This window comes from Malus sylvestris, chromosome 9, assembly GCF_916048215.2.
Source record: "Malus sylvestris chromosome 9, drMalSylv7.2, whole genome shotgun sequence".
In the NCBI taxonomy this organism is placed as follows: Eukaryota; Viridiplantae; Streptophyta; class Magnoliopsida; order Rosales; family Rosaceae; genus Malus; species Malus sylvestris.
Window position 1 is genome coordinate 10,154,012 of NC_062268.1, and position 11,366 is coordinate 10,165,377.

The following is an 11,366-nucleotide window of genomic DNA, read 5'->3' on the forward strand; positions in this document are numbered from 1 at the left end:
TAGATATTCTTCGGCACATTTGATAGCTACTTTATGTTTTTGTCCTTTTTTCTTTCATATGTTAGATATTCTTCGGCAGGGCTGCCGTATAGGGCATCTCTTTCACAGTCGTCAATACGGCAGCCCTGCAAACAAGACTCAATTGTGCAGGAACACTTGTAAACTTGTTTTATGTAATGTTTTTGTTAATCGCGGGAACCCGTTTTTCTTTCTCCCACTTACATAGTGAGATTAGCAGAAAAGACCAGTAGTAAAGGAAAAGGAATGAAGAACAAGGCAGAATTTGAAGAGAGACTATAAAAATTGTATTGCCTTTATTAATATGAAGACTTTTAATGCAAAGTCAAATTACAAAATGAATATTTGACAAAAAAAAATGTTACAAAATGAATAAGAATGAATGAATACTAATACTATAGAACTTGTGCACCATACATTTGTGCTACAAATATAGACATTCTGACAGCAGCTCATCAAGCCCGAAAACAGGAGACATCCGGCTAAACGTAGAAGTAGGTCGATGCATCTGTAGCATTTTCTGTATCCCTGCAGAGAATTGATCGGGCTTCGATTACTGAACGAGGGGGCTCAAGATCTTTCTCTTGCAGCGCGTTGCCTTGTAGACGCTGCATTTGGGAAGCAAACATATCGTCCAATATCTGCAGACAAAGCATTAGTGAGATTAGAAGGTACTGCAATGAGTTGCCTCTTGCACCAACTAAGTACGATTTCAATCTGAAGCTACTTACCCCGAGAGCATAATAAGATCCATTGTACCAAACTCGGTTTTCCTTCCTGCCTTCAAGGAATTTCAAAACGATCTAGTACAGAAGAATCGAAACATGTCAGCGTTAAGAAGATTTAAGAGTAATGGTTGTGCGAAATACAGGTCTCTCTATTTACCTGTCCCGTTCTATCCCAGAATCCACGACAAATTGCGATAAATATTTTGCTTGTAAAGACCTCATGCAAGTTGGAGATGGAGTCGACAAGCTGTGAACTCAGCGAGTGCATTCTTTCACGGACCTCTGCCTCTCCATCATCTTCCTTTGTTTCCTCTAGAATCCTTTTCAGCGTTGTATTACGGTTAGCTTGCACCTGAAGCAATCATATATGAGAAACCGTTGCTAGTTTTTACCCCGTTGGACGGAAGTTGAAGTATTTGAACAAGAGGAATAGACTTACATTGCTGAGAAGCTTCCCTACGGTTGCCTGCAAGTAATTTTTGTATTTTGTTCTCAAGAGAACTGTAATGCCATTCATCTGCTCCCCGAACAGCGACTTCTTGTTATCGCCCATGGCAGGAAGAAAAGATGCCCAAGCCTTTAAGATGTCTTCTACTTTACAATGAAGGACATCAAGAATTCTCTTCACGGTGTTTAAAAAAGTTCCGAGCTGGGGAATACAAGATATCGATAAGATATATAAGCATATTAGTATATGCAACAGCGTCATATAAATGTATCAGTGTGGGAGGGATGCCTTTAGGGTTTAGGGTTTAGGGATGCCTTTAAGTGAAGAGATCCCCATTTGTTTTATTAAATGCGGATTAGTTGTGGGGTCCACACCACATTAAACTTCAATGATCGAAACCGTTTATTTTTCAAGTTGCACCTTAAAGATTATACAAAATATTAGCCAAACAAAATATTTAAGAAATTTATTGAGTTCAAAGAAATTAACAAACGCTTTGTTCTATAAGAAATAATGAAATTTCATTGTGATAATTAAATAGGCAAATAGTTTTGGATTAAATTGAATTTTTGTAAGAATGATTTATAAATTGAGACTTATAAAAAAAACAGTTCGGCTCGTTGAAGTTCGGTGTAGAGTTGGATCCTACAACTAATCCCCATTTTTTTGAAAAAAAAAAAAAAAGATCCCTTTGCATAAAGGGCATGTATATCTGTGTGTGTGAGTGACACTGTTAGAATTCTGACTATCCTCTGAATGTTGCTTTTTGATGTATCCGGCAATATACTTAACTTAGCAATATAGAGAATAACTAGAAACACACAAGATTTATGCTGGTCCAGCATAACTTTTTCCCATGTCAAGTAGTGATTTCTATGGATAGAAACATCATGGCTTCTTTGGTTCATAATAGAGTACTTTTGCAAACCCTAGAATTAATCCCTCTCTTTCTTTGGTTCTTGTTTTCCATTCCTTGAACTTTGCAAAAACCTCGGAATCCTGATTTGTGAAATAAACTCAAACTTTCTAGAAAAATCATCCATAAAAGTAACAAAATACCTAGATCCACAGTTGGATTTAGTTAGCGCAGGACCCTAGACCTCTGAGTGAATGCAGCCGACTCCTTGCTTTGTCTACCTACTTTGTGGAAACGGTTGGACCCCCAACTATCATAGCCGGGCTTGTCTAAACTGCCCTAGAATATCAAATTCTTTTTCAATCCCGGGACATATACGACGTTCCCCAAAGTCCTTATCACTCCATCCAACAACTTGATTCTAACAGAATTTGTATCAAACCATTCTCTTACTACACACATACGAAATTTGTATCTAGTATCCAAAATCTATTTTGTGAAATCCTTGGAGCCTGATGTTACCGAAAGAATCTCCCTATCACTTTCTTCTTTGGTGATTGCGCTAGCTGAACCTTAAATACCTTCCATTTTGGCTTCATTCTCCTTCCATCTTGCGACTCTTCCAATGATCGGCAGAATCACATTCGAAGCAACCTTCATTTTTTTTTTTTTTTTCTTCTTGGATCTTGACCTACCCATGTTGCTGTTCTTCTCTTCCGTCGTCTTTTCCCGCCCCCTCTCATTTGCTTTGGCATAAAAGCCTTAAGAGCTTCTGGTTATATCATCGAGTTTAGCATATGATTGAAGGGCTTGAATTACATTCTCAGGCTGCAGGGACTCCCCTCCAAACATTAAAGTTGTTTGAAAGTTTCTTCGACCTTCTGAAGATTGGCTATGCAATTCTGGAACCTGCATACATGATCTTCTTTATCACCTCCTTCTAGTTGAAGCCCGAATAGTTCATCCTTGAAAAAATAGTTTATTGGACATGGTTTTGCCCATATAAATCTTCTCTAACTCGTCCCATGCTTCCTTCAATCACGTTTCTGTGATGTGAGACTGAACCGATTTCGTGAGATGGATCTCGATGGAGCTCTTGGCCTTCTTGAGAATCTTGGTTCATGTCTCTTTTGTCATGGTCGTAGGCTTTTCACCAAGAAGTGCATCATCCAACTCCTACTGTATCAGTAATTTCTTCATCATCCTTTGACAGTCCGTGAAGTCATGCTGCCATCAAAAGGTTTTAACACAGGCCTTAAGGTTCCTAGGTCTATGGTTTCCTTTCCTCTTGCCATTGCAGAACACTTTGAACCAAGCTCTTGATACCAATTGTTAGAGTTTGACTCCCCTTAAGATCTCGCTCTTTGATGTATCTGGAAATAGACTAAACTTAGCAATAGTTTTGCTTACGTCCAGTTGTGATTTCTCTAGGAAGAAAAATCATGGCTTCTTTGATTAATGATAGAGTATACATCACTTTTGCAAACCCTAGAACTAACCGCTCTCTTTCTCTCAACTATCTCCCTGATTTTTCCTTGGAACTAATCCTTCTCTTTCTTTGGGCTACCTCTCTAGGTTTCTACTACTTATTGGCCCTTCCCGCACCCTTATTTATAAGTATAAGGTGTGGTTTACGCTTCTATAATCTGATTAGGTTTCCGAATCTATTTGGGATAGGAAAGTACACTTCCTTTCTTATTCCAATTCTTCTTCTAGGATTCCTACTCTAATTGTGCAAGAAAACTTTAATTATTTCCTAATCATTGGAGAACAAGAATATGTGCACCTTAGCCTTCCTAAACAAAATAGGACTCTAACCAAAAGATGAACCAAATCCCTATATTTACAACATCTAATTCATTACATTGCATGGGAAAATTTGCAATTGGAGAACTCACCTGACTAGGAACGGTGTAGATTGTGACTGATTGTCTTCTTGTCAGCTTCTGGACCTGCATATTAAGCCTCTTTTGGATACCATCTTTCAATGGAGTCAAGATATCGTTATATTGTTTCTCCAATGCTTTTATGATTGCTCTTTCGACATTAGCTACAGCCTGCAAAGAGCCAACAAAACAGCTTAGATGAATGTATAGGGCCGAATCCAGGCGGGGGGAAGAGAGAGACATTTCTGAAAGCTCTTTGATAATACTATACGATGAGATGAGAACTCACTTGTTCCAAAATCAAGGAGTATTGAGGCCATCGATTGAGTACCACCTCGTATTGAATAAGGGTCTCTCTGATATTCTCATACATATCCTCAGCAAATGGTGAGGTGGAACTATTTGTTGACACACCAGACCATGGCACCTGAATCATTATTCAGATCTCGTTAGTTACGCACAGTTCCTCAGTTGAACAATTGCCTTCGGTGGAAGTTTGCGCTAACATGAGCAAGAACATCAAGGAATAGACTACACATGGCATGCTACATAGAACCTTGAAGCGAAGTTATACCTTTTCTGCCCTGCAACGTTCAAGTAAGTTAAGTTGCATATCCTGTACCCAGACCATTATGTAATCGTGAAACAGACGCTTTGAGTCAACACCACCCTGCACTGGACTAAAGCAAACAAAACATGAAATGAGAAATTATTTAAAGTATACATTCTACAAAACAACAGAAACTTCGTTCAAGAAAATCAAACCGCAAAAATTTATTCAAGTGTATGCTAGGAGGGATTTTGGTCCAAATCTCTTTCACAGACCTTATGTTCCATGATTCAAGGTTTCTTTCAAATTCGGCAACTGCAATTAAAAGCTCATTTACATGTGGCTGTGGACCTGAAGGAGGCAAGGCAGCAAGAAACGCTTGAAGTCTGTTGTACAGCTCAGTGCTGTAAATGGCAGCAGCTATATTCGAGAGATCAATTGAACTAGAAATAAGTAAGATTTGTCAGTATTCTCGCACTAATTTTATTATATCGATCCAACTGTAATTTTGAACTATGAGTCACAGTATTAGGTGCAAAAGACAAAGGCCTGTACCTGGGGAGTACATGCTGGTTGTGGATTTTGATGTCTGCCTGAATTTCCTTTTGTATATTTATGCATAAATTCTTCATTTTCAGATATGCCGTTGAGATGGATATGGAGTCCATAAGGAAACCTTCAGAGTTACTTGACACAAACTCATCAGTGTCTAGAGTGTGCTTTCGGTACCTCTTTTTTGCTGCTGTCTGGTAACAAATACATTTGTTTTAGAACTCTATTTTCCTGAGTGCAAAACAAACCCAAGAAGTTGTCGATCCACGGTATATGTTGAGTTGTTATACAGGAAATTTACGTACGGACACTGCCTCTAGAAAAGAAAAAAAAAAGAAAAAAAAAAAAGAAGCTATAAGTGCATGTACCCAAGTGTATTCTAATATGCATAATGGGCATCTTCCCAAGTGTTTTCTAATTCCATGAACTCTCTAATTTATCGACCGTAATGAACCAACACTAGGAATCTGCATGTTAGGTCATCAAATATTTGAGGATAAGAAAACTAAAGACCTCCAACTTCATAAAAAACATTCATATATATGTAAGTTCGGTCTTGGAAACGTAAGAAGATAATTATTAACATTATTCATGTACCTCCAAATAGTTGCGCAGCATAGTTTGGGCATCCAGAGTGAGGATATCGTGAAGGATCATGTATACTTGTACAGAAGGAGCTAGAGCTGGTGCTGCAGAATCTGGGGTTGGACCAAATGAGGATGTGAATCCTGTGGGTGACCCTTCATCTAATGACTTGTAGTTTTCGAAAACATTAGCCAAAAGACTCTCGATTTGGTTTTCACAGTCTAACAGTATACTTTTCTGCAAGAAAGCAAGAACAAATCCAATTGAAACAAAGGGACGTTAAAATTAATTTCAGAGGGAAAGTCAAAAATAAAAAAATAAAAAAAATCCTAGTATTCAGTGGACAGATACCAAGAAAAACAAATTGGTTCAAAACATTTAGTAACAAGTAATCTTGTTCTTTTGCAGAACCATACTTTACCTCCTGCCTTGTCAAACATTTCTGACTCCTGGCCTTTATTATAGGTACAAGTAACTCATTCACAAGCTCTAAGCAATCTTTTGTCGGAGTTGCCACATTCATCACATGTAACAGATATCTACGAAGAAACCAAAGGGATGTAAATACGATGCAAGCCATCACAAAGAGAAGAGCATAATAGTGCTTTCTTTGTTTTATTTTCATACAAAGAAATTGCTACTTATTAGATTTAAAAAATTGTACAGTTGATATGTACCTCAGCTTTGTGTACGACTGGGAAACTTCATAATATTCTGCAAACTCAGTCAACAACCACTTCCAAGTTCCATGCAACCATAGGTTCCGGGAATGAAAGTTTTGTGCCCGCATAGCAGCCTCCAGCAATAAATCATATGCTAGAGTCTCTGCAACTGGTCCACTCTATCATATGTGAAAAAGTAGAGGTGAGAACACTTATACTACAAGTTTGATGACTAAATAAAAATAACAATGCCAAATTTTTGGACTGAACACAGAAGAAATGACATTTCTGAGTCTGTGACAAGATTTTCTTAGACGAGTTGAGTTGGAAGAAAACAAACCTTGATATGATTAGCTTCATCACTTGTTATCATACTACCGATGTTGAGCTGGATTTTTCCAATACATTCTTGATCATCATGGTATAAAGGCCACCAACGAAGTTTATCGCTCTGCATAATTAAGAAAGTCACATAATATAACATGCAGGTGGTAGAAAGATATTGTTCTGCCTTAAGAAATCAACGTTGGATGATAGAGGAAGGATTCATACGGCGCTGTCATTCAAGGATGAAATAGGAATTGTAGTTCGACCTTGGACTGATTTTTTCGTGTCTTGAACTTCTACCAAAAGAGCATCCACTTGACTCTCTGGAAAACTGAAAGTGCATAGACATGTAAGACCTTTTCCACATTAACATCACATGAAACTCTCAAGTCATGACCAAAGTCCCCTGAAAGGGACCTACACTTTGGTATATTAGACTATGCCACGGAACTTCAAGTTCCAACACAAGTTACCAGCATATCCATTAAAATGAGGGTTAAATGCCAACATGACACCAGGGTTTAAGCAAAACAGAAACTTACAATACATGGTAATCACCGCTTCCAGGGTGCAAACAAATTGCAGAACTTGGCTCTACTTCGGTATCGTCAGTGGCACTACTAAGTTTGAGTATGCATGAAAGTGGCTCTGCACACACAATAAGATAGGCGTCAACATCCATTAATTTCAGTATAAAATACACAAGACATAAGTTACGAAAAATCCATCAAGAGATTATACACATTGATATATCTCTTACTTATCCTAATCAGTAACAATAATTTTCTGGGGTTGTAATATATAAAGTAAATGGCGGCTGCATATTAAGTCTTCGGAGAAAATTTAATTTGAGAACAAAATAGGGTTCTTCGTACGGCTCAAACCTTGTGGTGTAATTGAGAATGACGATGACTTCAAAGAATTTATGCCAGTTTTTACTAGTGATGAAACATGTCGGACGTATTCTGCCCCTGCTTGTATGTACATTGCACTTCGCTGTGAATATGTGCTCTTGAGTTTCCTTCTGGTTATTACTCGAAGTTTCTTCACTGCCATCATTCAAAAACTACATCAAATTACAAATACACTATTTTGTCTACTTTTATCAGCTTAGTGTCTAAAATAAACACAAAACCCTTAGATTAAATTATGCTAGCATAGCTAGCAACCTTCTAGTAATGTCAAGATATATCTAAAAAATATTTCATACTTGTGGCCTCCCAAAACAGTTGTAAATAAAGAAATTAAATGACTTTGGTAAAATTGTTTTAATGTCCAAATCCAGTGGATATGTTTCTTAAACTGAGATTAACTCTGAGCCATTCTTCAACATATTACTAATAAGCTTAACCCATTTATAAGATCATACCTTCAACTCTGATCTTTCCAACCACCTTCTTTGCTTTCGGAGCAAAAGTTTGTTCTGCATTCCGACTACACTTTGCTTCTAGTGGCTGCGCTCCTCGGGCTGGCAACACAAATGTGTTTAGCCTGTAGAATCAGAGTGTAAATCTTAAATGACCAATCAAACCCTGAGAATTAGCCATCAGCCATGAAACTTCAAAAGAACTGAATATTTAGGGTTAGGAAAAGGTAGCTAACCCAAAAGCATTCCGAAGAACCACGCACTCGTCACGCAGAAATTCAGGTGCCTCAGTGCAGCCTCTTGCCCATGCTTGTAGGCATAAGCGTATACATGCCTCGTGTGCAACCAAGGTTTGCCAGGCATATTGGCCACTGCAATGATTCAATTTGATACCATAAAAAAAAAAACAATCAAAAAACATTTTTCAGGTTAGAATGACAAAAGTAATATGTGTGCAGAATCTTTTCATGCAATAAACTTCACTAAATCCAAAGTAACAGTAAACAAGTATCTGTCTTCATATGAAATTCAATGGTGGAAGAACCTGGTATTATAATAGGAATGGTCTAATTGGCTGGCTTGCAAATAAGGGACTTTCGCTTCTGTTTCTCCAGCTATGCTTTTGTTCATTCTGCAGAACACAAAGTCAAATCATGCAAGAACTATCAAAAACCCGAAACGAGAACGTAGAGAAATCAAATGAAAGTCACAGTCCAAATAAAATCCTAAAACAAGAAGAGCAACTCTATTCAATACCTTTCACCAAGTTCAGAAGCTTTGAAAGAACTAGTATCCAAATCTGCTAAACCCTCTACACTCCCATCAAACCCCATGGATCCCCTTGATGGGCAGGTCGAATTTTCAGCTGCATTGCTCTCTCTCACCCCCTCAGAAATTTCCTGCCCTCCTTGAATCTCATCATCAATACCCGCCTCGTCTCTCCCAATTTCGAAAATCGGAGGTGCACTAGGAGTTCCCAAATCTGCTGAATCTCTGTGCACACCACATTCATCACCACTTTGGGCAGTGCCCTACAATACAAAATTGGAAATACCACCAACAAAAGATTCAAATTACAAACAAGCACACACCCACTAAACAAAAACAAAAAAGATCATTATTTTGCATCAAGGCCTACATTGAAATTTCGAAGTTGAGCCCTTTTCAGGAGCTGATTGCCGGCACCCGGTGTCGAAGTTTTCGGGGGGCATCTCTTCTTGAAACCCACCTCACCGTCCGTAAATCTTCTACAATTTCCGGGCAATTCAACCCTCAGACCCTCCTTCAACAACCCTCTATTCAACCCGGTGCTAGGCTTATCCCTATAACCAAACACCTCCTCTTCTTCTTCCTGATAATACTGTTCCATCGGCTTCGACTCTTCCTCGAAGTAAATGGCAGACGAACCCATATCCGAAACCGAATCGACGCTCTCGTTGTCGTCATCATAGTCGTTTTCGTCGTCGCTGCTTAGACACGGAGCCACCAAGCTGTGAGGAGCGAGCAGGCCGGAGTGGAACTTGAGCGGAGGCAGAGCGGGACCACCGCCACCGCTGTTGGTGCCGAAGCGCAGAGGCGATATTGGGTATGCGTCGGAAGTGAGTTTCTCTGCGAGAGGCGACCGGATCGCTTGTGGGGTTTGTTGCTGTTGTTCTTGCACTTCCATTTCTGATCCCTGCAGGTATTCAACTGAAAAATGAAAATTGAATTCTCAAAAATTTTGAAAATTTATGAACTTTCGGGATTTTGGTACCTGTTTGATCCATTTGATTGCACTCTCGTCGAGGCCTTCGGTGAACATTGTGCTGGGTTATGGGTTAGAGAGAGAGAGAGAGAGAGAGAGAGAGAGAGAGAGAGAGAGTTGAGGGGAGCAGAGAGAGGATGGAAGAAGAAAGAGAAGAGAAGAGGGAGATAGGGAGAGCATAGGTCGGTGGGTTTCGGCTTGCAACGGCTAGTTAGACTTTTTATTATTTGTTTTTTTTACGCAAAACGGTAAAAGGCACCTTTCTCTTCTTTTTCGAAAAAATAACAATTTAAGAAGGGGGCTTTTGCATGTCCTATTTTCTAACTCTCCTTTGGTCCCGATCTAACTTATAAGCTTTCGAAACCTGTTGTTGGTGTGAAAGATAGATTTGTGGTCAAAAGAAAACTAAAATGTCTTTGTGAATCTTTCCGACCCTTGAAAAAGATGGATAACTGTGATTTCCCACTAGTTATCCTTTTTTTTTTTAAAATACTAATAAGCTTATGTAAACAAAATATAGAAAAGAGAAATAAACTAGTATAACTAACATACCTCATATATACCATGAAATTGAGTTCTTTAATAGTGTTGATAAATTATATCTCATGCAGGTTCGTACTTAAGCATAATCAAGTTGCCTAAAATAGCCTTTTTTACAAAAGAAATCAGCTAATGGCTTCGTCACAGCAGTCCATCTTTTCAGGGCTGAGAAGACTCATAGAGGTATTTCAGCCTTCCTTTGGCCACCATTGTGTGATTCATTAGCGCCAGGAATCGAACCTAAGATAAGTATGACTTGAATAAAAATAAAAAAAATCGTAAGATTTTGTTTAAATTAAATTATTCGGTTGGTCTCCTAAGGTCTCGGGTTCCTTCGCCCATGAGCGGTAGGTCTCGGGTTCGAGACTTGGGAGCAGCCTCTCCATAAATGGGGGTAAGGCTAGCCGACATTCACCTCTCCCAGACCCTGCGTAAAGCGGGAGCCTTGTGCACTGGGTACGACCTTTGGTCTCCTAAGGTCTTCATTTTAAGGACATGTGAGGATCAAATGCATATTAGTCACAAAACTATATTAGTTTAGATCCAAAAAACTTAAAATATTTGACAATTTAATAAAGCAAAACATGAGTTTTCTATTGGTTCATGGATTTTGAGTTAGTTTTGGTTTATTAAGTTGTCAAATATTTTAAGCCTTTAGACCTAAACTTCCAGAATTTTGTAGTTAATATGCATTTGGTCTTCACGGGTTTTTATCTTGAGGACCTTAAGAGAGTAGAACTGTAAGACTTGAATTTCAGAGAAAAGGAAATAAGAGTAAAGTACAAATAGTAAGTGTTGTTGTAAGTCACTACATTTATGATTTTAGATGTACCGTTATACACAACAACAAAATGACTCCGAATCAAACTATATGGCAACTGGAAGAGCTTTGAACCCTTTGCATGTTTCCACAAGAGATCTTCCAACCGTGTTGCTCACCCTTTTGGCTAAGTGTTCTTCCTTCATTATCTTGTTCTTTATGTACCGCCATAGTTACTTCCTCTCTAAGAAAGTGGTGTAAAATCTTCTTATGTTTTGGATCAATGTGGGAAGGGACTTGGACCTTCGAAGGAAAGGTACTACTAGACTAATAGCCAGTGGGTG

At 38.6% G+C, this 11,366-nt stretch overlaps 1 protein-coding gene across 1 annotated transcript; it reads right to left on the reverse strand.

Moving 5' to 3' along the window:
• Positions 1–295: 295 nt before the first annotated feature.
• On the reverse strand, positions 296–9,964 carry LOC126582627 (uncharacterized). The gene is made up of 22 exons (XM_050246786.1): positions 9,732–9,964; positions 9,117–9,653; positions 8,735–9,009; positions 8,523–8,609; positions 8,215–8,349; positions 7,982–8,103; positions 7,497–7,661; positions 7,155–7,260; positions 6,838–6,943; positions 6,626–6,736; positions 6,301–6,464; positions 6,045–6,162; positions 5,636–5,860; positions 5,042–5,232; positions 4,762–4,929; positions 4,511–4,616; positions 4,226–4,363; positions 3,949–4,107; positions 1,186–1,395; positions 904–1,098; positions 750–821; positions 296–659 (listed from the first exon to the last, which is right to left on the reverse strand). Exons 1-22 carry the CDS (start codon positions 9,777–9,779, stop codon positions 501–503), a joined length of 3,597 nt encoding a protein of 1,198 aa, XP_050102743.1. The 5' UTR covers positions 9,780–9,964; the 3' UTR covers positions 296–500.
• Positions 9,965–11,366: the final 1,402 nt, after the last annotated feature.

Excerpts from the sequence above, each read along its gene's own strand:
- LOC126582627 (XM_050246786.1), bottom strand. The coding sequence starts at position 9,779 with ATGTTCACCGAAGGCCTCGACGAGAGTGCAATCAAATGGATCAAACAG. Across the intron at positions 7,662-7,981 it reads TGGAAAGATCAGAGTTGAAG|TGAAGAAACTTCGAGTAATA; the intron begins GTATGATCTTAT and ends GAATGATGGCAG. Across the intron at positions 660-749 it reads GATCTTATTATGCTCTCGGG|ATATTGGACGATATGTTTGC; the intron begins GTAAGTAGCTTC and ends CTTTGTCTGCAG.